The sequence below is a fragment of the Mastigoproctus giganteus genome, chromosome 4 (genome assembly GCF_048544385.1).
Source record: "Mastigoproctus giganteus isolate SK-2022 chromosome 4, ASM4854438v1, whole genome shotgun sequence".
Taxonomy (NCBI): Eukaryota; Metazoa; Arthropoda; class Arachnida; order Uropygi; family Thelyphonidae; genus Mastigoproctus; species Mastigoproctus giganteus.
The window spans coordinates 209,300,965-209,325,887 of record NC_143578.1 but is presented as its reverse complement, the minus strand read 5'-3'; the positions used below and the strand labels follow the sequence as shown (position 1 = coordinate 209,325,887).

Genomic DNA, 24,923 nt, shown 5'->3' with positions numbered 1-24,923 from the left:
GGTTGAAAGTCGCGAGCGGATGAAGGGTCATAAAAGCAATAAGTCCACCTTGAAGGAGTACAAATAAATGACCTGAAATGGAGGAATTGAGACCCGGTCTACCCGTTAATCCAAGTCGTCTCTCCACTAAGAAATCAATGTACCGGCTTGTATTCTTCGCTTCTGCGTGTTCAACTTACCAGAAGTCGTCGAACAGAACGCGGTTATTAATGGCACGTGCCAAAACATCGAGGTCAAGCAATGTTTCTGTAGTATAAGAATCGAAACCGTGTAACGGAGCCCGGCTATGGTCGGCACACGCGACCTGCAACCACGACAAAATACGGTGTCAATCACGCTGAAGCACCACGAAGATAACAAAACAACCTGAAAAGTAAGGGACCAGAAACGCGCACACAAATAATTTTCAATGAAATCCATCAGGTAAAAGCCAATCGGATTCTCAAAGTGAGGAAGGCCTTGACCATCTGCGAGTATTGATGAGTGAGAAATGCATCTCAAATTGTCAAAATTGCGAATTCTGGTGGGAATGTTCTTAGATCTTTGTAGCAGGGTCCAAAAAAACCCCCCAAAAAAACCTTGCTTTTTTTGATTTTAAGTACGAAATTTCGATAATTCGAATCCCGTTAATTCGATGCTATCCATAGCATAACAAAGGAAGATTTGCATAAATTAAAATATGAAATTTGCATAAATAGAAATAGATTTGCATAAACAAAATTTTGTAAATTAAGTTGTTTTCAGTAAAAAGTGATTGAAAATATTTTTTTAAATTTTTTCTCTAATATGACGGGTTGTACTGCACGAAGATTATTCTATCACTCAATAATCACAGTTGGGTCTGCTCTCATTTTTCTCAGAAATCGATATTCTACTCTAGTGCAATATCGAGGCAACTCGTTGTTACAGATGGATCATGCTTCTGCCATTAATCAAGAAAATGTTTTGCTTCCTAATACTGTACTTATATTGCTCCATACTATTATAGAATAAAAAAAGTTGTCTGCTTTTTATAAACATGGATTAAAAAACATTTAATTATTCATAGATTCATTTCCTGAAATGGTTTCTTTATTTCAAGTAGTGCATTACTGAGGCAGTTCGTTGCAAACTTTGCGATTGCTGTGTATGAAGATTACAATGTACACCATTTTAAGGAATGAATAAACTTCCACCGCGAGCTGCCGAATGATAGAAGTCATCATCCAACTCAAGGAAAGGACTACACCAGGAAGATAACAGCCAGTGTCCACAAGGCGCAGTGTTATCTGGAATCTTATTCTCTGAAGTGTTGAGAACCACGAAGACAATTTCCTCTGCTGACGATGTAAAGCTGTTTAAGACATTCAAATCAGAGGACAGTCCAGATGATCTTAATAACTTTATCAGAAAGAAGACATTGAAGTACCCATCTAAGTCTCGTCAGGTGATCTCAGTTAAACGTATCCCAATTCAAATGTCGATCAGCAGATCTAAGCAAGTTGCCCTTCCTAAATCTCACGTCGACTGTCTTCTGTAGAGTAAAACTCTAAAGCAAATGATGCGTGCACTTAACCAAGCAATAGCACGCAGATGCATCAATGCTTCCATCTATTCGCAAGCGTATACTGGAAGTTTAGAAAAACCACAGTTAAAGCTGAACATAAAAAGGATCTACGCAGGAGAATACTGGCTACACATGGCCAAGGCCCCGTGTCCCTGTTTCTCAGACCTAATTCGAATTCCAGTAGGTTGAAGGTGTTAAATCGGTTTCTGCATGTTCAAATACGTCCAAAATATCTGTGGCCAACCTTTATGAGTTCCCTCCAGAAAAGAACTATAGCTGAAACAAACATTATTCTCCACACGAGAGAAATGCAGTAGGACCGGTCTTTAGGGCAGGTGATCATTGTGATTTCGCCATAATAATTGTAATTTTTTTATTTAATAAAATAAATGATAGATATTATTATTTGCTAAGAGGTTCGGGCTTCATCTCTGTCCTGGACTGGACATCATTCATTTTTTTGGAAATATTAAAAGCAATATGCGGAACTAGACTGGATTTTAAAGTGACTTGAAAATGGATCATGTCCTCTAGCATGTTTACTTCTCTCTATTATTATGGAAATACGTAGCTGTGGACAAAGACATGATATCAATGGACCCGAACAGATTTCAATATGTAGACTGAACTCTATTATTCAGAACTTTGGTATAACTGCGAGAAAGAAAGAGAATGTGAGTGTATTTTATTTCGGTGATGTCAGGGTTGGGCAGGGCCGAGAAGATATCAAGAGATGGATAGCAGCTTCCTCTGGGGTCTAGCTGAGGCCCTCGATACGCTTTTAATACACAAATCCATACAAAAATGTTTTTATTTTCTCAGTAGCAGGGCTTCTAAGAAAATAAAACTGCATTCTGTTTGGAAGTGACCATATTGTGTCACGGGTCCTTTTCATATTACCAGGACCTTTTCACCTAGTGGAAGAGATGTTATTTTCATGTTGCGCCCGTACCCTTAAGTCTTGACACGACCCTTCTCAGAGGCCCGTTTATTCAAGATATTGAGGCTAGACCTTTTTCCAGCCCGATCCTATCCTCAGTTCTATATGTTGGTTGTAGTGGCGTTTTAGGAGCATCAGCAACTAAGGCCATATTGCTCCGAGTGGAAAAAGCCCAAGTTCCTAACCAAAAACCATGCTACACTCGTCTGAGACCGACTAACTCAGCTTTGTTGTAAATAGGCCTATTAAAATTCCTTACGTCATCAACGGGACTCGAACTCGGGTCTTTTCCACCCGATGTGGGGAGGACGACGATCCTACCAACTGTGTTACGCACGAGGGCCCTGTATGTAGTACGATGGATACGAAATAGTGTCAAGGGATCGTGAATAAATATAAGTTCAAGATATTAACCAGAATTAAACAAATCCAGAAAAAAAAAAAAGTAAATTTAGGCAAAATGCTCCTGGAGTTAAAAAACATTATTGTACAAGTAGGGCATAGCCACATTCTGGACTTAATAATAAGCAAATAGGCTCTCAACTTAGTAAATGTAGTTATTATTAGGACAGTGATCTCATATTTTGGAATGGTACAGTATCATGGACTCATGGCGATGTGCTCCATGATTGGAACTCGCGGATTTGTAGCTCAATCAGTAACAGAACTTTCTTGATTTGCTGGATGACCGCTTTCTACGCAAACAGTTAGGGAGGCAACGAGACAAAGCAAGTCCTTGATATGGTTATCATCATCAGCGATTCATCATTTATTAGGAATCTTCAAGTAAAGGAACTTTTAGATAACAGTGACCATAGCGCATTGATGTGGGATTACTTAAAGATGTAGCTGTTGTAGAGGGTAAAGGAAAGGAATTCTCTTTTCGGAAAAAATAACTATAATAGGCTCGGGTAGTTTTTAAAATCTTTTCAGTGGGACCAGATGATGTTTATAAAAGTGGAAGTGCCAAATGGAAGTGTTCAGAGAGGTAATCATGGAGGCCACTAAGCATTTTATAAAAAGTAAAAGATATTTTAAGGCTTAGAACAAAATGGATGTGAGATAAACTTATGAGCCAAGTGGCAACGAAGAGGAATGCATGGGATAATTATACATTGTCAGGATTCTGCAGCATGCTCTGCAACTAGTCTGTAATCAGGTTACTGGAGGTTAGGCAAGCTAAGGCAGATTATGAGCAGTCTTTGACCAAAAATGCAAAAGAAATATAACAAAGAATTCTTTGTTTATTTTGACACTAGAAGGAGAGGGTTGAATCAAATTGGTGAAATAATGATCTGTACAGATCATTAGATCACCAATTTGGTCTCTGAGTTGAACGTTTTTATAATAAGGGAAGCTAAAGTTCACTTTTAGCTGCAGCTAAAAGTGAACAAAGCACTTGGAGCTGATGGAATCTGTTCAATCATATTAAAGAAGCAGCAAAATAGGTAATTAAACCTTAGGCTATAATAATGACAGCATCCCTGGATTCAAGAGAAGTCCCTATGGATTGGAGAAGTGTAAATGCATCGCCTATTTACAATGGTGGCTCTAAGGGTGAATTACGTACCTAAAGACCTACAAGTTTGACTCCTGATTCCAGAAAAAATAATGGAATCAATAGTTAAAGAAATAACAAGATCATCTTGATAGGAACGGTATCATTAAGCGATCACAGCACGGGTTTGTTTAAAGTAAATCATACCTGACCAATCTGATTAGCTACCATGTTTATGACAAAGGAACTGGATGTAAAGAATAATTATACACTTAGATTATTGCTGTATAAATTAAGAATGTGGCATTATGAGCAAGTTAATAATATGGATAAAGAGACAGTTAAGCGGTAGGAGAAAAAGAGTGGTTGAAAATGATAACTGCTCTTCATGGACTATAGTGATGAGCTGGTTACCAGGATCGGTGTTAGGTCCTTACTGCTTTTGATATTTATTAATGATATTGATATAAGTATTTAAATTTTGATCTTTAAGTTTGCGGATTATAGAGCGGTGGGCACAGTAGTTAATGACAGCAATCAGGGAATACTATTTCAAAAAGATCTCAATAGACTAAATAGAAGGGCTTAAAATTGCGAGTCAAGGTTTAACCTTGATAGCAGTAATAGCAACCCCAGAATAACCTACAATTTGGGTGATACCCAACTCAAGGTAGTTTACAAGGACAAAGGACCTTAGGGTAATTGCACAGTTTACAAGGACCTTAGGGTAATTGCACAGTCCAACATGAAATTCTTTGAGCAGGGCAAACAGGCTGCTGGAACTCATGAGAGTTCTGTCAATGATGAACAGGAATGAGGTTTCCATAGGGGTTTGGAAACTTCATTTATAAAGGACATAGGGCGGTTGGAAATAATGCAGAGAACAGCAACATCAGTTGGGGCACAAAAGGATGTTGCCAAGGATGGCTGTAAACTGGGATTCTGTAAACTGCAGTCTTCAGAAATTAGGCATTTGCGCGGGGAACTAATTACATGATTTGTTTAAAGTAGTGGAATACTTAGGCAACTCGTTGTATGGGAGTTTGTTCTGTTGTGAGTACAAAGGACATTCTCGGGAAGAACATGAATTATTTCGTTTTACCAAATTTTTTTGCTAATGAATATCGCTCAAACACGTTCTTTTAAAACGTTTTAAATATCGTTTTAAAATATAATAAATTAAATAAATACGGCAAACCTTTCTATTTCGTAAGAAGGGTATTAAATTAAGAAAAATAAAGCCTTTTCTATATTTATTAATTCTATAATTATCATCGCATCACATTAATCAATCAAACAACAAAATACATTCTACAAAAATAAATATATTTGTATAGAGATTATCGTTTGGAAAGTATACTTAATTTATAAGATGTTTTATTATTTTATTTATAAAATCTTAATAAGAATTTATCAGAAATTCAGTAAAGTAGAAATTTCTTAAGGTTTGGTTTCAGTTGTAAAAAAATCTTGGAGTCTTGAGGTGAAGGATACAATACAAAACCATCTCGACTGTAATGGTATCCTTAATGGACAACATGGGTTCGTGAAGGGGAAGTTTTCCCTGACCAATCTAGTTAGTTATTATGACGAAGTCACAAGGCAGTTGGATGCAAGAAACAATTTTAACATTATTTACTTTGACTTCAGTAAAGCTTCTGATACAGTTCTCCAAGAGAGGCTTTTACATAAACTGGAGTAAATTGGGATTAATAGCAGGATCCTTCGTTGGCTTAAAGACTGACTAAAAGATAGGAGACAGAGAGTAGTCATAAATGGACTACCCCCGAGTGGACTAGTGTAGCAAGTGGAGTTCTTCAGGGCTCGTTATTGGGACTATTTCTGTTTGTGGTCTTCCTTAATGATATTGATGACGGAGTATCGGGGAAGTTGTCAAAATCTGCTGATGATTAAAGGAAGGAAGGATGGTTAATGACCAGAACCAGGCCATTTTGTTTCGAAACGACTTAGATCTGTTGCGAGAATGTTCTGAAAATGGTAACTGATGTTTAATGCTTCTAAATGTAAGGTTTTGCACCTAGAGAACAGAAAACCAGGAGTTGAGTTAAAAGTGGTCCAGGAGGAAAAATACTTGGAGGTTACTCTTCAGTCAGACATGAAATTTTCCACTCAGTGTAAACAGGCAGCTACGAGGGCACACCGTGTCTTGTTTGTGATAAATAGGACATTCGCAAGTTGGGAAAAGTGTATCACCATCCTTGAAGAAAGACAGAACTTATAGAAAGGGTTCAGAGAAAGCCAACCAGGTTATTGGCAAGGAACACTAATGGCGTCCATAAAGAAGAACGGCTTAAAAGTATTAATTGCAAAGCTTAGCACTTAGACATGTTAATGAGGAGAGAGGAAGGGACCTGATAAAGATACACAAGACCCTAAACGGAATCAGTAAAATGAACGAGGAAGGTATATTTTCACTTGCAGAAGACAAGAACCAGAGGTGGACAAATGCAAAATTTTAGTGAGTATAGAAGGCTGGATCGTATGAAGTTTACTTTTTGGCTGCATGTTGTGGATCATTGGAATGATCCACAACACGCAGTCGAGGTTGATAGTTTGGGAAAGTTCAAAGTGGAATTGGATGAGCACTTTTTGGCGACTGGGAAGACGTGTGTGTGTGTGTGTGTGTGTGTGTGTGTGTGTGTGTGTGTGTGTGTGTGTGTGTGTGTGTGTGTGTGTGTGTGTGTGTGTGTGTGTGTGCATTAACGCGCCCCTGACCACAGCTGTAGACACCATAATACTATATTTTTTTCTGTTATAAAATCACAAGCCACAATCTGTCTGGAAGGGATTCAGTGAAAATTTAAGTCATCGTATTATTGAATTATTTGCCTTAATTTACTGAGTATTGCAAAATTTGTTGTTTTAACGAAACCATGAATCCGAAAATAGCTAACTGGTAAGAGGAGAATTAGTTTGAGTGAATAATGTAAGATCTCTCTCTCTCTCTCTCTCTCATCCTCAAAGATATTCGATAAACGATTAGCTTCGAGTGCCCCAACATGTTTTCGCATATTTTACTTACGAACACGTTCCGTACAGGAATGTGCCAGTAAGGGAGAAATCGTGGGAGTGATATCTCTAAACGCAAGTATGTATTACATTTGCACATTTTAATAAATATTTTGAACATTTTGCGAGAAAATTTATCGTGGGACTGGAATTCCTTAGAGCTAGGCGATCGCACGGGGTGGAAGGGTCCTCTCATAAATATATTACCACTTATTACTGACACGAATCATATGGGATCTAAATTCACTGGCATTTATACATACGCATCGGTACACAGTACTCTTTAATCGGTGATATGTATGCAAATACTGAAGCAAATCTCCCTTGACTCAACAGTTAACCAATTGAGAAAGCCCAAAACTTCATTGCACTCGAAGGCCTTAAGCTGTTGCATCATCTTTAAGATTTTAACGCGTAAAAATTTCTCTACGAAAGCATCTAAGAAAGATTCTTCTTAAACATTGTGATGAGGAAGTCTTGTCATCCCGAACCAAGAACCAGATATAGTTGCCCCTAATAGCTTCATTCCATCTTCCTTGGTACCTTCTCACATATGATACATTGACTGCATGTCCTGGTCAAACTGACCAGGACATGCAGCTTTTCCCATAATTTTCAATCAACTTTCCAACAAGTAATCTTCACTCTTATTAGTTGAAATCTCAACAACGATTCTTTAAAAACAAAAAATGTAATTTCAACTTTTTTGAGCGACTTGAATTCTCTATAAATGCGCATGCGCAACTTTTCTAAGTTAGCAACTCGATTCTCAAGAAATGAGCATGCGCACTTTTATATGTCTACTAACCTCAGAAGTTTTGTGATCTGCAAGCCTTTAAAGGAAGAAAGTTTCCATTTCGTCCTTAAAAGCACACTATATTCTCTCTTTAAACAGAAAATTTTATGTTTTATATACATTAAAATCCTTTATGTGCGCAGTTCTTTTGAGAATATTTTAAAATACTCCATTTGAAGTTTTCTCATTTAAGTGCTTTGTTTAAAACTTAAATTCGAACTTGATCATGTTCATCATACACTTACTAATGTATAAGATAATATTATGTTTATATAAATTCTTTTATTAAATATAATATTTCTTAACTTTTATTTAAATTTTCTTTAAACTTTAAAAACATTAAGTATTCTTACATATATTAAAAACGCCTTTCTTTATTTATCATCGTAATAGTATTTTAAAACTCACCTATGCATGTCATGAATTTTGTTAAAACAAAACAATGAATTGAGAAGCATGAACAAAATTTCGACTGATATCATGAGCAATGATTTGCTATGGATGACATATCATGCTGTTTACTAAACAAAACAATGAATTGGGAATCATGAACAAAATTTCGTCTGATATCATGAGCAATGATATGTTATGGATATTATCATGCTGTTTACCAAACAAAACAATGAATTGGGAAGCATGAACAAAATTTCAGCTAAGCTTTATGTTTACAGCAAAACAAACTTTACCTTCACAAAGAGTTGCACCGGTATTGCATTGCTTTCAAATAACTTACATCTGCCATTTTTTAAAAATAACTGTAGTCTAAAAGCAAGTAATACTTGAATCACAAACACTTCCAATGCAATCATAATGCTCACAGGAGGAAAAAACTGCATTCACAACGGGTTGCTTTGGTATTGCACTACCTTCAAATAATAGAATGAAGACAGTGGTGTTCCAATAGTTAGGCAAGTTCGTTCTATCAGAGAGACACCCCTATACGGTCACCATAAAATGTTTTGTACTGACTATGTACTTATGCATCAAGAATAAATTCAAGATAAATAAAAGTTTGCTTTTTTTTTAAATTTCTTAACTTTATTTCTGTGTTTATAATACATATATAAACGTAGTACCTGTTTCAGTTATTAATTATGTGGGTAAAAATGGCCTTGAAAAAACTTTCAAGTTAATGGACCTTCAACAATAACGGGCATCCCCCTTTTAGCCCTATCAGTTCGTAAAATAGAAGATTTACTGTAATTTTTGGTGGTATCAGTAAGTGTTTTATTGAAGCAATGTTTGTTTTTATTTATCATCGAAAAATGGATAAATAGAACAGAAAATCAGCAATTAAAAAACACGGATAGAAAGCAATATGGTGAACACAGGATTTTGTGTTAGTTAAGGGGGTCTATACCACGGACTCGTTGAGCAGGTACAACACCCAAAAGCTACTGCACATATTTACACCAAAATTTCTTGTTAACACAGAAAGGTGCTGTTTATTTAAATATAGAAAACTTTTATACCTTCACCAGTTTCTCGGTATTGAACTACTTCAAATAGCACTTCATGGTACAGAATCGAGGCAACTTTCTATGAAGGTGAAGATGGTAAATGTCGTATGTACTTCCCCCTGCGTAATATTGCCAACCTTGGTTTGTGCATCCGAAGAAGTACAATGCCATTGCAATTTTCAATGCAGACAAATCGCATCAGATCTCTCCCTATACGAGACCTAATTCGATTTACAGAAAAAACCACCCCGCAACCTTTCTAACAAAAATTAACAGAGGAACAAAAACATGTTCCTCTGTTTAAGAGGCCTGACGTAGCCGAATGATTAGTACGCGATTTCAATAGTACACGCGTTTGAATCGACTTGATATATAGTACGTATTGACTATTTTTAACAAAATTATTAGTTATAAATTCTGTGACTTAGGTGATAGTGCGGAGTATAAACAGAACTTTTTTTTGTTTGTTTATTCGTTGAATAATTCACACTGATGAAACTTTTTAAATTGTGGGATTTTATGTTTCTTTGCGGTAGAAATTACACTTATTATATTCGGCACCGAAATACAGCTGATCGTGCAGACTCAATTAAACCTAACTGTACTTTAGCATTAGCAAAGGCACATAATGCAAGAAAGCAATCTTATATAGCATCAGCCAAAGAACACACACACACCCCTTCTCATTTCACCCATCCACTCGCTCCAAATGTTTGTCTAGTTCTACCTTGAATCTATTTAAGCTATCAACTTCTACAACGACAGATGGAAATTTCTTCCAGAAATCAACCATCCGCTGGCTGAAGGCAAACTTCCGCATATCTATTCTACATCTGTCTTTCCTCAATTTGAATTTATGCCCTCTCAGGTGAGCAAGTGAAAGAATCCCATGAGCATTGAGCATGCTCAAACCATTCAAGACTTTATACACCTCAATCAGATCACCTCGCAGGTGCCTAGTCTCCAGACACTGTAGTTTGCAAAACTTAAGCCTTTCTTCGTAAGAGCAACCTTTTGTTCCATTCACTAATCTTGTTGCCCTTCTCTATATTCATTCCAGCAGCTCTGCATCCTTCTTGAATGGAGGCCTCCAGACCTGTATGCAGTACTCAAAGTGTGGCCTGACCATTGCCTTATACAAAGGGATAATCACCTCTTATCCCTACTAGAGTGCGTAGCACACGCTTCTTGATTAGACCGGGGTTCGAGCCCGTCACCACCAAATACAGAGGATGCGGAAAGGTCAGGGAATGACCACCGCATATCCCGGAGCAATATGGCCTTAGTTGCTAATGCTCCAAATAACAAACAAACAATCTTATCCCTGCTAGAAAAATTCCTGTATATCATTGACAAGACACAATGAGTTCCTCTTGCAGATCGTCTGCGCTGCTCAGAAAATTTCATATCAGCCTGCACAATTACCCCCAGGCCCTTTTCATTCTCTACCATTGTCAGTGTAGTACCACACAATTGATACGTTACTCTGGGGTTGCTGTTTCTCATATGCAGTAATTTACATTTGTCAATGTTAAACTTCATTTGCCACCTCTCAGCCCATCTGCTCAACTTTTCTAGATCCTGTTGCAGCAGTGTACTGTCATTAGTGTCCTTGACAACCCTGCCAACCTTCGTATCGTCTGCAAACTTGGACATTAAGCCTGATATACCATCATTAATATCATTTATAAATACAGAAAACAACAATGGACCCAACACTGAACCCTGAGGGACTCCACTAATAACATTATTCTACGAAGAGCAGTGTCCATTAATTACAACTCTCTGTCTTCTCCCACTCAACCGTCCCTTTATCCATAGCAGCAATTTGCCCCCAATGCCACACTGCTCCAATTTGTGCAGCAGTCTTCCGTGTGCAACAGTATCAAAAGCCTTTCTAAGATCCAAATATATAATATCAAAGTTATTCCCAGCATCCAGTTCCTTTGTGACCACATCATAGTATCCAATCAAATTGGTCAGGCAAGACTTCCCCTTAACAAAACCATGCTGAGTCCGAGCTGTAACGGAAGGCTTGTCTAGATGATCCTGCAATGCTTCTTTAACCAGTGATTCCATTATTTTCCCCGGGAACAGAAGTTAAACTAACAGGTCTATAATTACCTGTCTCCCTTTGATCCTCCTTTGTGGATTGGGGTCACATTTGCACATCTCTAGTCCGTGGGAGCATCCCCTGAGTACAAGGAAGCCCTCATAATTATGGCTAAAGGTTTGCTTACTTCCTTTGCTGGATAGATTCCATCCGCCCCAGGTGTCTTTCTTTGAAGATAAACAGAAAAACTGTTTATCTTCAACAGTTTTTCCTTCTCATTACTCTCAGTTATTACAAGATTATCTAGCTTACTGTCAGAGTTTAATACACCTCTGGCAATCCCCTCCGTGAATAACTCCTCGTGTGTGAATTTCGATGCAAATATTCATTTAGTTTGTTAGCCACGTGAGCAGGATCATCAACAGTTGACCCACCGATATCAAGTGGACCAATCTGATTCATCCCCTTCCTTCTATAGCTTATATAAGTAAAGAAGTCTTTGCTGTTTTCCTTTGCCAAATATTCTCGTATTGCATCTATTATAGGCTTCCGTGTCACCTGTTAAAATATATGTATCCATGCATTTTCCTTCTCTGCAACATGTCTAATTAGTTCATCTGACATCCATTTAGACCTTAATGTTCAAGTATAGTAGTGAAAGTTCAAAATACAAACCTGAAACTATTATGAATGCTTTTCGGAGGCTCAAAATTCAGTTTTGAGCGATAAATACTTCCATCCTTAAGAAGTTTCATCGCTTTAAGAAGTTCATTAATTTGTCTCTTCAGCGAGTGTCAGTGAATTCGAAGAGTGTTACCTGCTTCGTTTTTGCCAAAAATTAGATTGCAATACTTGACACCAAAACAAAGTGTTATGAAACATTTTATTGTGGTTCAGCGCTCATTGAAGACTCTTAACTATTTATTTTATGGTCGAAAGACCTTTAGTTTCCAAAATGTTCTATTGAATTGTCTGTAATTTCTCTTTGCTTTTTAAGATAACTAAGTTTACCATTAACTTGGTTTTCGGACGAATCCTTCACTCATACAAATAAACTTTCTAAATGAGGCTGTCGTTTAAAGAAAATGTTTTATGAATTTGCATCATTAATCTATATACAGTACAAAACCATCTGATGCTGCGGTTAAGCGTAGACTTTAGACTCTTTAGATTGAAGAGATTGGCGATTGAGAAGATTGGGATTGAAGATTGAGAGATCTCAGAGAGGTATAACTAGAGGTTGAGCAGTTTTAGAGAAGCCTATTTCAATTAATATTAGGTACAAGTGCTGTTATTTACATCTGTAAACATTTATGACTACGTATCTTGTCCTTCCATCTACTTCCATAAGCAGCAGGATTTGAACTGTACGGATAATACAATGGGGTTGACTCTGAGAGAAACTTGCCTTTGTAATGAGTTGCTCTGGTATTGCACTACTTCCATCTTTGAAACTGAAAACTGATTTCGTTCACCGCATGACAGTTGACATCGAACTACTTCTTTACAATTCCGCATGTTGTCACTAGAGACCATTTGCTATCTAATGAGAGACCAGTTGGTCTTGAAACATGCTGTCACAACAGTTTCATTTTTAAACAAATGGCCAGTTGTAGAGGCTATTTGTTTGAAAATAGTGCAATCTGGGACAACTCGTTGCAAAGGCACCATTCATTTTTGCATGGATTCTTAAAGAATAATGCGATCTTCGATACGAGTGCAGATACCTTTCTTAATATTTTCAAATTTAAAATACTGATACTAGAGGTGATATAAGTACATGAAGAAAATGACCAACCTGTCCGAATTCTAGAGAGAAGAGAGATCAAATAGTTGGTGCACGTTTAGCAGGGACATTGGTGGCTAAAACTGCTGATTTCTTTAATGTATCCAGAGCAACTGCATCGAGAATTATGTCTGCCTTCACCAAGTATGGAAAAACAAAATCTGATAGGACGAATTGTGGCAGAAAATCGAAGCTGACTGAAAGAGACTGCTGGACACGGACGCTGAAAAAGGATTGTAGGTGCAAAACATCAAAAATAACTGCAGAACTTAATGCGAGTCTCAGCAAACTAGTTTCTAGTAAAATAGTTCGGCGAGAACTTCATAAAGCTGAAATTTATAGCTGAGCAGCTATTGAAGGTGATGCAATGGTGTAAGGAGCATAAAAACTGGACACTTGATGATTGCAATCATGTCATATTTTCAGACGAATCATCACTCACACTTTTTACAACATCAGGGAGAGTTTACGTTTGGAGAAAGAAAGTGCATCGCCCTGTGATGTCTTGTGCCAACCATCAGATATGGAGGAGGATTAACAATGGTGTGGGCAGCGATATATTGGTATTCTTTTGGTCCCATCATCACCATGAACGAGAGCGAATTACTGCCACTGATCACCTTGATATTTTGAGTGATCAGGTTCATCCCATAGTGCAAACGTTGTTTCCACAAATAATACCATGTTTCAAGATGATAACGCTGCTCCAGAACGCACAACCAGGTGAAAGTGAGGCTAAGAATCTCCCATGGCCTGCACAATCACTAAACATGAACGTTGTTGAGCCACTGTGGGCATATCTGGAAAGGAGAATAAGAAGCAGATTTCCTCCACCTTCATCACTCAAGGAGCTTGAAACGTTCCTCCACGAAGAATTCCTCTAGTCCAGTAATCCTCTTAAGATTTATTTGAATCTATTCTCCATAGAACGCAAGCTGTTGAATGTTTGCATTAGAGATTCCAAACGGATAAATTCATAATAAGTTGCCCTATTAGCAATAAATTCGTAGCAAAACTGGAACATCCTAGATCACTGGTTGCTGACAAAATCGCCCAATGGACATGTTCATGGTGCTACCATAACTGGGACAGTTCAGTGACTGAAATAAACGGAAAGAGAGCAAAGGGCGCTCAGAAGAGCGGTACGTGGATTCAGTCAGGCTTCACTGAATACTATCAGCCAGTAATTCAAGAAGGCCACAGGAACTGATCTTGTTAGTACAAGGATGATACTTCGGAAGCTTGATGGGTGCGTGCAACAGCTTCATTTTGGCCTGCATAACGCGCCGACTTTAACCTCCACCGAACACCTTTCGATTAAACATGGGACAGGCCAAGAGGTCCACAGTCATTAACGGAATTCACCACTACGTTGAAGGAGGACTGGACCAAAGTGCAGCCCTCAATGGAAGTAAATTTCTGTATGAAATTCGTGTCCTCTAGCTGCAAAGCTGTAAAGTGACATTTCTTCGGAAATAAATTAATAATCATAAAACGACAGAACTAGTTTTATTACCCTTTCATAAACTAAATAATTTATTCAAGATTTGTGTCCCTGATGAAAAACTGAACCCCAAAAGTTTTTGCAATTTCTATTATCGTTAAATATTCCAACCCATGGAGGGAATGCCTTCATATTAGATGAATTTCTCTGTTAGTGTGTGTTCTTCAGCAATAAAGAAATGCGTCGTATTTTAATCTAGATTATGATTTCAAATCTTCTTAACGTTAAAAGTACATATAAAACGATCATTTACTTACAAATTCTATAAAAAAACATTTGTAAGTATAATATTATTTTTAAAAAAAATTTAAATATTCAGAAATTTTAAATAAAATTTTAATTTAATTTTCTTTATACACCTTTTTGCGCTAAATGTGAACTTAAGCCTTTAATTTTTAGTCACCCAACTACGTTTAACTGTATAGACCGATCAAGATGCTTTCTTTTTTTCTGTTGTTTCTCAGTTTTATCACCTGAATAGCCTGAAAATTTCTAATTTCTGGTAAGACACACACGTGCGTATACCCATCAGTATAATGCGTACGTTTTGATTAGTGTACGTTAATATGCAGCTGTTTGATGAATGAGTGCAGTGGACATAAAATCGCAAGCAAGTCTTCAGCAGACGACTAATTCGACTAGCAGACGATAATTGTTTCGCGCGCTTTGCTCGTTTTGCCTGTTTCCGACTTTCAGCCTTCACCAGCGTTACAGGCCACTCCATTCCTACACAATGGAGGTGTTGCTAATGCAAAGCCAGCTCTGTGTATATGTATAAAATTGTTATTTTGCCATTAAATCGAGTCATTCTAACCTTTTAATTCGAGCATAAGTAGATATTTCCTTTTTAGATGATTTTTTTTTCTTGCATCAAAAGTTAACTTACACACTGCGAGGGTAAGTTCAATGGCCTTAATGCTAACAGCAGGATGAACTTCTTTACCTCGAATTTCCTTTGTATTATACAACTTTTAAGAAAACGGAACGTCTTCGTCATGCATTTTTCAATGGCTTAAAAAAGCACTCTGAGTACCTTTCGGCTATTGATTGAATCGTGCTACGTCCAGTTCAAACTGCAATTCAGAAAAGTAGGTCGTACAAGATACTGCTTTCGGTTTTTCAGAGGTACAATCGAGTGGCCAGTGAGGAAGTTCTGAGCGCGTGTTCGAACTTGTAACATTGATTAAAAAAGAGAATTGTACAGCTCCGATTAATAATGTCATTTAATGCTCATACGAAACTGCACTCATGCTAATAGGCAAATACACCACAATCAGATCGGTTCTATTCAGTGACATTTGAGAAATTAATAGTTAATAATTTATATAAAATGTGTTAATGCTAAATTATACAAAAGTATAACATGCGCCAATTTAAATGGCAAAAAGTTAAACCAGGAGATAAATTGTCTGTAAATTTTGTGCGTTCTAAGAGTAGGCTTGTCTGTATTTTATAATTTATGCATCAACCAAATAATGTAGTAATGGTGGTATCTGATAACTTTCATATCCTCGAGCGTGATCTTATTACTTTAATTGTATATCTTCACTTTTCCACCAGAGGATTTACCACTAAAGTTCTTATTGACGTTGCGCACTATGGCCCTAGACGCCGCTACTCCATTAACATCCAAATATCTAATCATCCATCCTTATTGATATCCTTCTCCAAAACTTAAATATTGAGGGTGTCAATGCAGACAACATATTACTTCTGATCACTTCCTTTTTCATTTTATTTTGCCTTTTAAACTGACAGTTAGCCCCATCCCCTCTCTGTTGGCTGTCCAGATCATTTAAACTTAAGAGTCAACTGGAAATTAGTTAAGCATGGCGAGAATACTGTATTGGTCTGTTTTATCAAAGTAGAAAAAAAAGCAAACTACTCTATTACTTTACACCTTGACCGTAGAATACCATTTTTCAACCAATTGCTGTTTTACATAATCAAAGGAAGACACTAGGCAGTGGATCAAGTTGATGTAGTCTTTGACATTTCATAGAGTAGATTACATAAAGTTATCAGGACATTGATCAAGTAATCATTCTCAAATTTCAATGCGAGTGGAGACCTCACCTGCTTTCTCACTCCAAAGGTGTGTTCCATCCACAGAGCTCTTTCTTCGGTCCATTAATATTTTCGATTTTTCTAAATAATCTGTGAATGCAGCTTGAGTGGTTGTTTCCATACCTGCTCTGGTTACGCCGACATATTTAAGAATTCCCGCCCTACCATAGATTGTCATCAACTAAAGCATGAAAGATTGTGGAGTTCGATGAAATGAATAGGTACTGTGGACAAATATTCTTATCTCAATTTTGAATTCTGACATAACTTACAGCATCTTTTTGACTTTTTTGTGAATGAGTCGTGGAGCAATTTTCTTCCACATGGGTTAATACTCATATTAATAATAACTGTGCTTCAGCAGCTAAGAAAGTCGCCTTTTCCAAAGACTCTTTAAGAATTTTAATACGAAATCCTTAAAGATCCTTAATTTCTGAAGTCATCAACCACACAGTTTTCAGAAATACAGTTGGTGTTGCCAACATTTTCTACTCCCTCCCTTTCAAAAGAGAAGACAGCTTTAATTGAGCTCAGTTTTTCTCAATGTGATGGTTTTAGCAACCGTTGACTTGTAAATTGTCTCTTAATGGATGGACAGCTCCTCAATTTAAATTTTCTCAACCTGAGGAACTTTGTAACTTATTAAACCGCAGACGAATCTTTGGGCGAGTCATCGTGTCAAGTCCTGTTTACTTTCTCATAAAATCCTTCGTGGAGTTAGGAAAATTCTATTGAGATGCTCAACCAAATATATTTCTTCCAAATTTAAAGTTCAGGTTGATTAAAACATGAGTTCTGTAATAGTTTAATTCAATAGAAGTGGAAATCCAGGCCGGTTTTAACTCTGAAGTGACTTTCAAACCTTTAAACAATTTATAATAAATAGATGTCTTACAAATAATTTCATTCCAGATTTCTCAAGTGAGTACATGTCAGTAAATAAGTGTGTATTCCACAGTGGTGCAGAACTGTCTGGACAAGGATGGAAAGAAAAAGCACACGAGGCCCACCTTTTCTGGTCACCAGATATATGTTCTCGAGAAAACATTCGAACAGACCAAGTATTTGGCAGGACCGGAAAGAGCAAAGTTGGCGTATGCTTTGGGAATGTCAGAAAGTCAAGTCAAGGTAATATTATATAGCAGGTTAGTTCACTAAATTACAAGCTGGAAAAGGACAAAAAATAAAATAAATAAATAGAGAATAAAAAAATGTGTTTATGGATAAATAGAAAGTTCTCGTTTTTTTGTCCTCTTCCTGAATTACTTTCAAATCATTTAGAAATTTTTAAAGTAGGTAATACCCAGGTAAGTTTCCATGCGTTTAAACTGATTAGGTATTATTATTATTATTGCTCTTATATAATATTTCTCCCTGATTGGGGGAAATGGGATTCTTGGTATTGCTACCAAGTACACAGGGTGGTTGTTGTTATGTCTGGTGTTACTGTTGGTCGAGGAACTCTCTGACTATCCTACAGGATTGCGACTTTCTGGAGTTTCTGTTCGCTGGAAGACCTATTGCTGCTAGGCTGTTATGTAGGGTCTTTGGCACCACACCTGTGGTTGACACGATGATCGGGGTGGTCGTTACTTGTTCCATATGCCACACTCTTTGATCTCCTGTCTTAGGTTCGTGTACTTCCTGAATTTTTCCCCATGGGTTTTCTGCAGGTTGCTAGTGTTGGGTACCGCTATATCAATCAGATAGGTAGTCTTTTCCTTCTTGTCCACAAGGGTTATGTCCGGTCTGTTGTGCGGGATTGTCCTATCCGTTATTATGGCGCGGTCCCAGTACAGCTTGTGGGTTGGGGTCTCTAGTACTGCCTGGGGTTCGTACTTGTAGTACGGTACACTTTCTTCGACCAACTGGTATTTCCTTGCTAGCTTCTGATGTACTGGTCGTGTCTATGAGTGTACACAGTCTGGGTGATCACCTTGCACTCCGCGGTGATGTGTTGGATCGTTTCTAAGGCCTGGTGGCATCGTCGACATGTGTAATTGGACATTCCGGGCTCCTTGGCGATGTATTTTCTATAGTTGCTGGTGTTTTTTACCTGGTCTTGGATGGCGAGCATGAATCCTTCAGTCTCGGGGAAGAGCGTCCCTCTCGTGAACCAAGTATTGAAAGCAATTTTATCTATGTGATCTTGATGGAGATCATTGTAGTGTCTGCCATGGAGTGTCTTCTTTGCCCATCTTTCTAGCTTCGTTTGTACCTCCAGGTTGAGGGGGGGACTCCTCGCTTAGTTTGAATGGGGTATCCAGCTTGTCTATCTTCCTTATAGCCTGGTGGAGTGCTACTGTGTGTTTCTGGAAGTAGAAGAAAATCTTTATTGTACAGTAAAGATACAGATACAATAATGTGCCCGCCACAGCCAGGAGGCCAGGGGCTTGACAATGATATGGGGTAATATAAAAATATGTACAGTATAAAAGATAACATAACAATTAAAAACGTAGCATTAGCCATTCAATAGGTATGAGTATGTACATAGTTGTGAGGCAGACAGTACACCAAGGTATGTGCACGTTCATATGTACAAAGTACATATTTAAGCATATTCACACAAGTCAGAATATTTCACAGTGCCAAATTGATGTTCGGTATTGCATTTTCTTGTGAAGACAGTTCGTCGATTTGCCTGCGACGTGCCGTTATGCGCCTCATAGGAGATAGCAGGTGGAGATATCAGTATGAGTCGACATCAGGGGCCAAACAAAAGGGGAACAAGTTCGGCCAACGAGCGCCTGTAATTGCGATCAGAAGCGAATTTCTGCAGGTCAACTCCGATCATTAGCAGGGCTTGTACTGTAGGAAGTACTTGTCCAGGTAGGAATCTGTCACTGATCTTCAGCCTGTTCCGTTGTAGCTGAAGAAGAGGGGTGGCTCGTAAGGAAGGAAGTGGAACATGCCACTGGCATATATCCCAGAAGTCAGGGGAGTTGATTTTGCCAGCCAGCATTTTGACTGTGGTTGCAGTTCTCCTCATGCGGATTATTTGAGGCAGCCGCGGGATTTGGAGTTGGTCGGCCATGCTGGTGGTCCTCTGCTGAGGGGGGAGTCGATGTTTGTGGGTTGCCCACTTCAATATCCAGTATTCACTGGCGAAGATGGGCTTCATGAGAGAAGGGACTGCGGATGCCCATATTTCAGAGGCATACAGAAAGGTAGGATACACAACGGTTTCCAGGTATCTGATTGTGGTTCTTGCATCTGTGTTATGAAGAAGATGTTGACGGGCAATCCAGCGCATTCGGCTGATCTTGCGTAGAACACATTCGATGTGACAGTTGAACCTAAGGTTTGGGTCGAAGGTTACACCGAGATCTTTGTATTTAGTTACACTTGGAATAGCTGCACCCTGCAGTGAGGGTTGTATGGATGTGGGACACTTCTTCAGAGAAAAAACCATAATAACGGATTTTTGGGGGTTCAGTTTAAGACCGAAATGGTTGAGATGGCTAGAGAAAGCTGTGATCTTATTACAGATTTCCGATGTGATCACTCCCCTGTCGGCTGATGGTAGTATTTCCGTTAGGAACTTTATATCGTCGGCGTAGGTAATGACATCATCTCTGTTACACACAAACGGAATAAGGAGGGCGGTAAAAAGTAACCCCGATAAAACGCCACCTTGCGGCACATCAGCATTGATGGATCGGGTATAGCAGAGGTTGCGATGAGTGAGGTACACTGTTCTATTCCAGAGGAGAGAGTGCAGGAAAGCGAAAACGTCACCTTTGATCCGAAAGAAGTTAGTTAGGAGATTCAGAAGGGCTGAGATGTTGAGGCTATCAAAAGCAGCTTCGATATCCTTCAGGTTAGCTATCGCTGTCTTCTGTTGCTCAATGAAGTCTATCAGGCCCCTTCCTCCTCCTTCCCGGGCAATCGTCAGTCTTTCTACGGCAGATTCCGGGTGGTATTGGCGGCTCTTGGTCATCATTGTCCTTGTCTTTCTCATATATCCTCCAGCTCGGTGTTAGTCCAATCTATCACCCCCAAGGTGTATGTTAGCATTGAGACTGCATAAGTGTTTATGGCCTTAATTCTGTTCCCTCCGTTCAGCTTTGCTTTCAGCAGGCTTCTGAGTCTCTGATGGTATTTTTTGGACAGGCAGGCCTTAATTTCTTTGTGCTGTAACTGCTGAGCCTGCATCATCCACAAGCATTTGTAGGCCTCTCCCTCTGCCATGGCTTCGATCTCTTTACCAGTCTGCAGCTGGTAGTTTCGGTTGACAAATTTTCCCTGGTGCAATCCGTGGGTCTTCCATTTATCTAGACCAAATTCTATCCTAATGAATTCTTCGGTGATGAGGAGTAGTAGTTGCTGGAGTTGCTTCTCGTTTCCCGCGTAGAGCTTGATGTCATCCATGTACATCAGGTGGATGAGGGTGTACAGGTTCCTTCCTTCTTTGAAGTTATTATTATTATTATTTCCACATTGAACGTTAGACAAGAATCGAGTAGGAAGTTCATAGCATAATTGTCTTCAAACTGACAAGAAGTTATTACGCTACAAACAAATCCTTCCACTGTAAGCAAAAAGTCATGATATTTGAGTTATGGCAAAAATTATTCATTTATTAAAAAGCTAATTTCTGACTTTTTTATGAAATCTATTATTATTAGTATAGTCAGTAAAATAAAATTCTTCTATAACTTCTGATTCGATACTCATAATGAATGATTATCAGTTTTTTTTTTTTTTTATGTTTAATTGGTTTCGGACCCAGGGCATCCCGAATTAACAGATAAGCGTTGATGAAGACCTTGTTAATTTAATGTTTATAGATATAGACACAGTAAGGGCACATTACAATCACCTTACTGATTGCCACGTGACCATTATACCTAAGATTTAAATTCAGTCCACTTTACAATTAGAAATAAAAGTAGAGGCGTCAAAATAAATTTCTATTTAGTAAGTAAAGAACGAAAGAAAATAAGTATAAAGAAGAATATAATTCATTTTAATATATTTTAATAATATAATATACTTTTTAATACACTGAGTGAACAGAAATCATGGGATACCTACCTAGTAAAGGGTAGGCCCATCTTTCGCTGGATTAAGGGCAGTCACACGGCGAGCCATTGAGTCCACTAGTTCACGAAAGCGTTCCACAGGTATTTCCATCCATGCTAGCTGCACCGCTATCCATAATTCCGTACCATTCTTGGGTGGAGGATCCAGAGCTCGAACGGACCTTTCCACAGCATCCCAAAGATGCTCCGCAGGGTTCATGTCTGGTGAACAGGGAGGCCATTCCATGGTGGTAAAATCTGCGGAATGCTCTTCGAACCATGTTCTAGTCACCACGGCTCTGTGGGGGATATACCGGTACATTGTCCTGCTGGAAGAGTCCATTGCTCTGTGGATGCACGATGACCATGAAAGGATGCAGATGGTATATAAGGTATAAGGTATAAGGTATGTTAGTGTCTAACGGCTCCTGGGATTTCTCCCATCTCCGCGGGTGTACATTGTATCGGGGCCAGAGATTTGAAGTGTGTGGGGGTCATGTGCTGTATATTGTGTTGTGCCCTTTGTTCCTCCGGTCTATTAGCCGCCGAGCCCCTAGTGGGACCCGACGTTACCACACCATGCCACGGGGAGGCTGACCGGGTGTACCACTGTAGCTAGAGTACTCTGGCGGGTCCTGCCACCTACTTTCCTGGGATTTCAGTGGCTAGGACCAGATTTAAGAATGAGATGATCGCTGTTTCTTGAGCAACGGTTGTAATTTTAACAGAGCGTAGGGTTGTTCGCTGATAACTTGTTCTAGGGCCAAATAGGTCGGGCAGTAATTTTGATGTTTTTAGATTTAGACCTGTGGGGGCATGAGTGTGTGTGTATATAAAAATATATATACACACACACCCACACACAAATATATATATATATATAAACTAAAACAAAAAAAAAAAAAAAAACGTTGTGCAGGAGAAAAGTAAGGGAGGAAGGCAAAAAGACTGGAGGGTAGGAAACAGAAGAAAGGGGCCAATAGGATGCAGATGGTGTACAAGGATGGACACGTAACCTGGACCGTTCAGAGATGCATCTAGAAGTACCAGAGGTCCCAAAGTATGCCAGTTGAACTCGCCGCAGACCATTACCGACCGTCCACCTGCCTGGACAGTTCCTTGTTGACATGACGTGTGTATAGCTTCGTGCGGCTTCCGCCAGATGCTAACACCACGACACAGGACTCTATGCCTCAACTGAGCTTTCGCCCGGTTGAGGCGAAGAGTCCTGTGTCGTGGTGTTAGTAATCGGACTCTGGTGGGTTGGCGGCTCCCATAACCTATTGCGGCTAATGATCGCCTGGTGGTCTTTGTGGAGACGTTTCTGGCACTTTCCTTGTTGAAGTCGGCGGTGATTTGCGCCACTGTCACTCTCCGGTTGACTGAAACAATACGAGACAGACGTCGACGACCACGTTCATCCACCACCTTTCTCCGCTCACAGCGCTGTCCAATGAGATGTTATTCCGGAAATGGGGTATTCCCGCTACACTCTTAATACTGCCGAATGGGACAGTCCAATTTCTGTACTACCTCCGCGATAGAGCGACCCATGCGTCAGACACCCACTATCATCCCTCTTTCAAAGTTGGTTAACTCACGACATTTATCCATACTGACATCGAATTACCGTCTACACGAATGCAGTGTACCTATATACCTGCCAAGAGGTGGGTTCGTCCACGAGCGAGAGGTATGACAGCGTGGCGTTGCCCAGAAACCAGATATCCTACGAATTCTGTCCTTTCAGTGTATTTCGAGATGGAGAAATCCACAGAAGATTCAGATGATGACAATTTATTTATTTATTAGATAAGTTCTTGCACCAGTGCACGAATCGAATGATCACTCCCGTATATGTACATAAATAATATTTAGAGTGTAATATATACCAGCATTTTTTTTACAGTTACCATGGTGGCAGTGGTCAGTTTCTTTTAATCCTGTTTATGGTAATGTTTACAAAATGAGACACTTGACAGTAGAGTAATCAAACTGCCATTTCCGTATGAGCTCTACTCCTCAGGTCAGCTGGAAAATTGGACCAAACCCAATGGAGTATTGTCTGTAAGCAGCCAACAACTGGTGCATGTACGCAGCCACATGAGGTGAACGTAAACTTTCTCCAAAACAAGCGCAGAACGACACGTTAAAACAAAATTTTTCCCCTTATAAAGCTATCAGTCTATAACGTTGGGATTAATGGGCTGTTGTCAGCACGTTGCGCCCCCTATCTACACTCTACCTAATGTCATTTATAGAGGAACGCGTCCGTACTCTCAGTTCGGCTCCAGTGACTAATAAATGCAAGCTATGCCGCACGTGCGGGCGACAGCTGTTTTCTAGGGATTAACTACACTTGCATGCGCCGTTAGACAATGCGACGTTTATTAATACGAGAAGGCGGAACTGACTGTACTCCGCCGCACGTACACGCACTGATTCCCGACAAGGAAAAAATATAACGATAATAATAAATAAAATGAAGTAAAACCCTTAAATAAACGATAACTAAAAAAAAAAAAAAAAATGGTACATATATTATATAAAATTACTAACACCAGATGGCGCTGCCAAAGGTGTTCTTAATCTTTTTCATCGGATGGTTTATAAATGTAAACATTGACCTCAAACCTCTTTTTTGATGCGGATTTATTATTAATAATATTAATCGTATAAAATAATATTAATATTTACATTATAAATAGTTTTTAAAGATGTATTTTAAGACGTAATTTTATTTATTTCTTTGGTATGACTTTCAGGTGTGGTTCCAGAATCGCAGGACGAAATGGAGAAAAAAGCACGCAGCCGAAATGGCTTCGGCTAAAAAGAAGCAGGACTCTGAGGCCGAGCAGCTAAGGCAAGTTGATCTATCTGATCCCGAGGATATAGACTGCATAGAAAAACATTTTAAAATGAACACTGGAGGCCCTTGCCGGCAAGATGACTGTACTCAAAGTATAACGTCGACTTAAAGTGTTGTAAAATTAATTCCTAAAAGCGGTGGTAAAGAAAAAAAATAAATAAAAATAAAACTATCGCGACGGAGACCTTACCGAATAGGTTTTACCGTGACACCTTGTGGGTGTTGGTGTAGGCTGAGGTCTCTTACAAGTACTCTCGACTTCTGATGCCCATCCCGGTTCCTGAAGAGCGTGACCATTTCCAGCATCGAAAAGTGGATCGTCACTTTCTACTAGACCAAGGACTTAC

General features: G+C 38.9%; 1 protein-coding gene across 1 annotated transcript in view; it reads left to right on the top strand.

Annotated features, from left to right (window-relative positions):
- The window catches only part of LOC150087362 (homeobox protein Nkx-6.2-like), a 30,692-nt gene extending 5,769 nt beyond the window's left edge, over positions 1-24,923 (top strand). The window contains exons 2-3 of the mRNA XM_090372457.1: positions 17,639-17,808; positions 24,473-24,923. Of these exons, the coding sequence (XP_090228583.1) occupies positions 17,639-17,808; positions 24,473-24,685 (383 nt within the window). The 3' untranslated portion in view covers positions 24,686-24,923. The remainder of the gene's footprint in view (positions 1-17,638; positions 17,809-24,472) is intronic.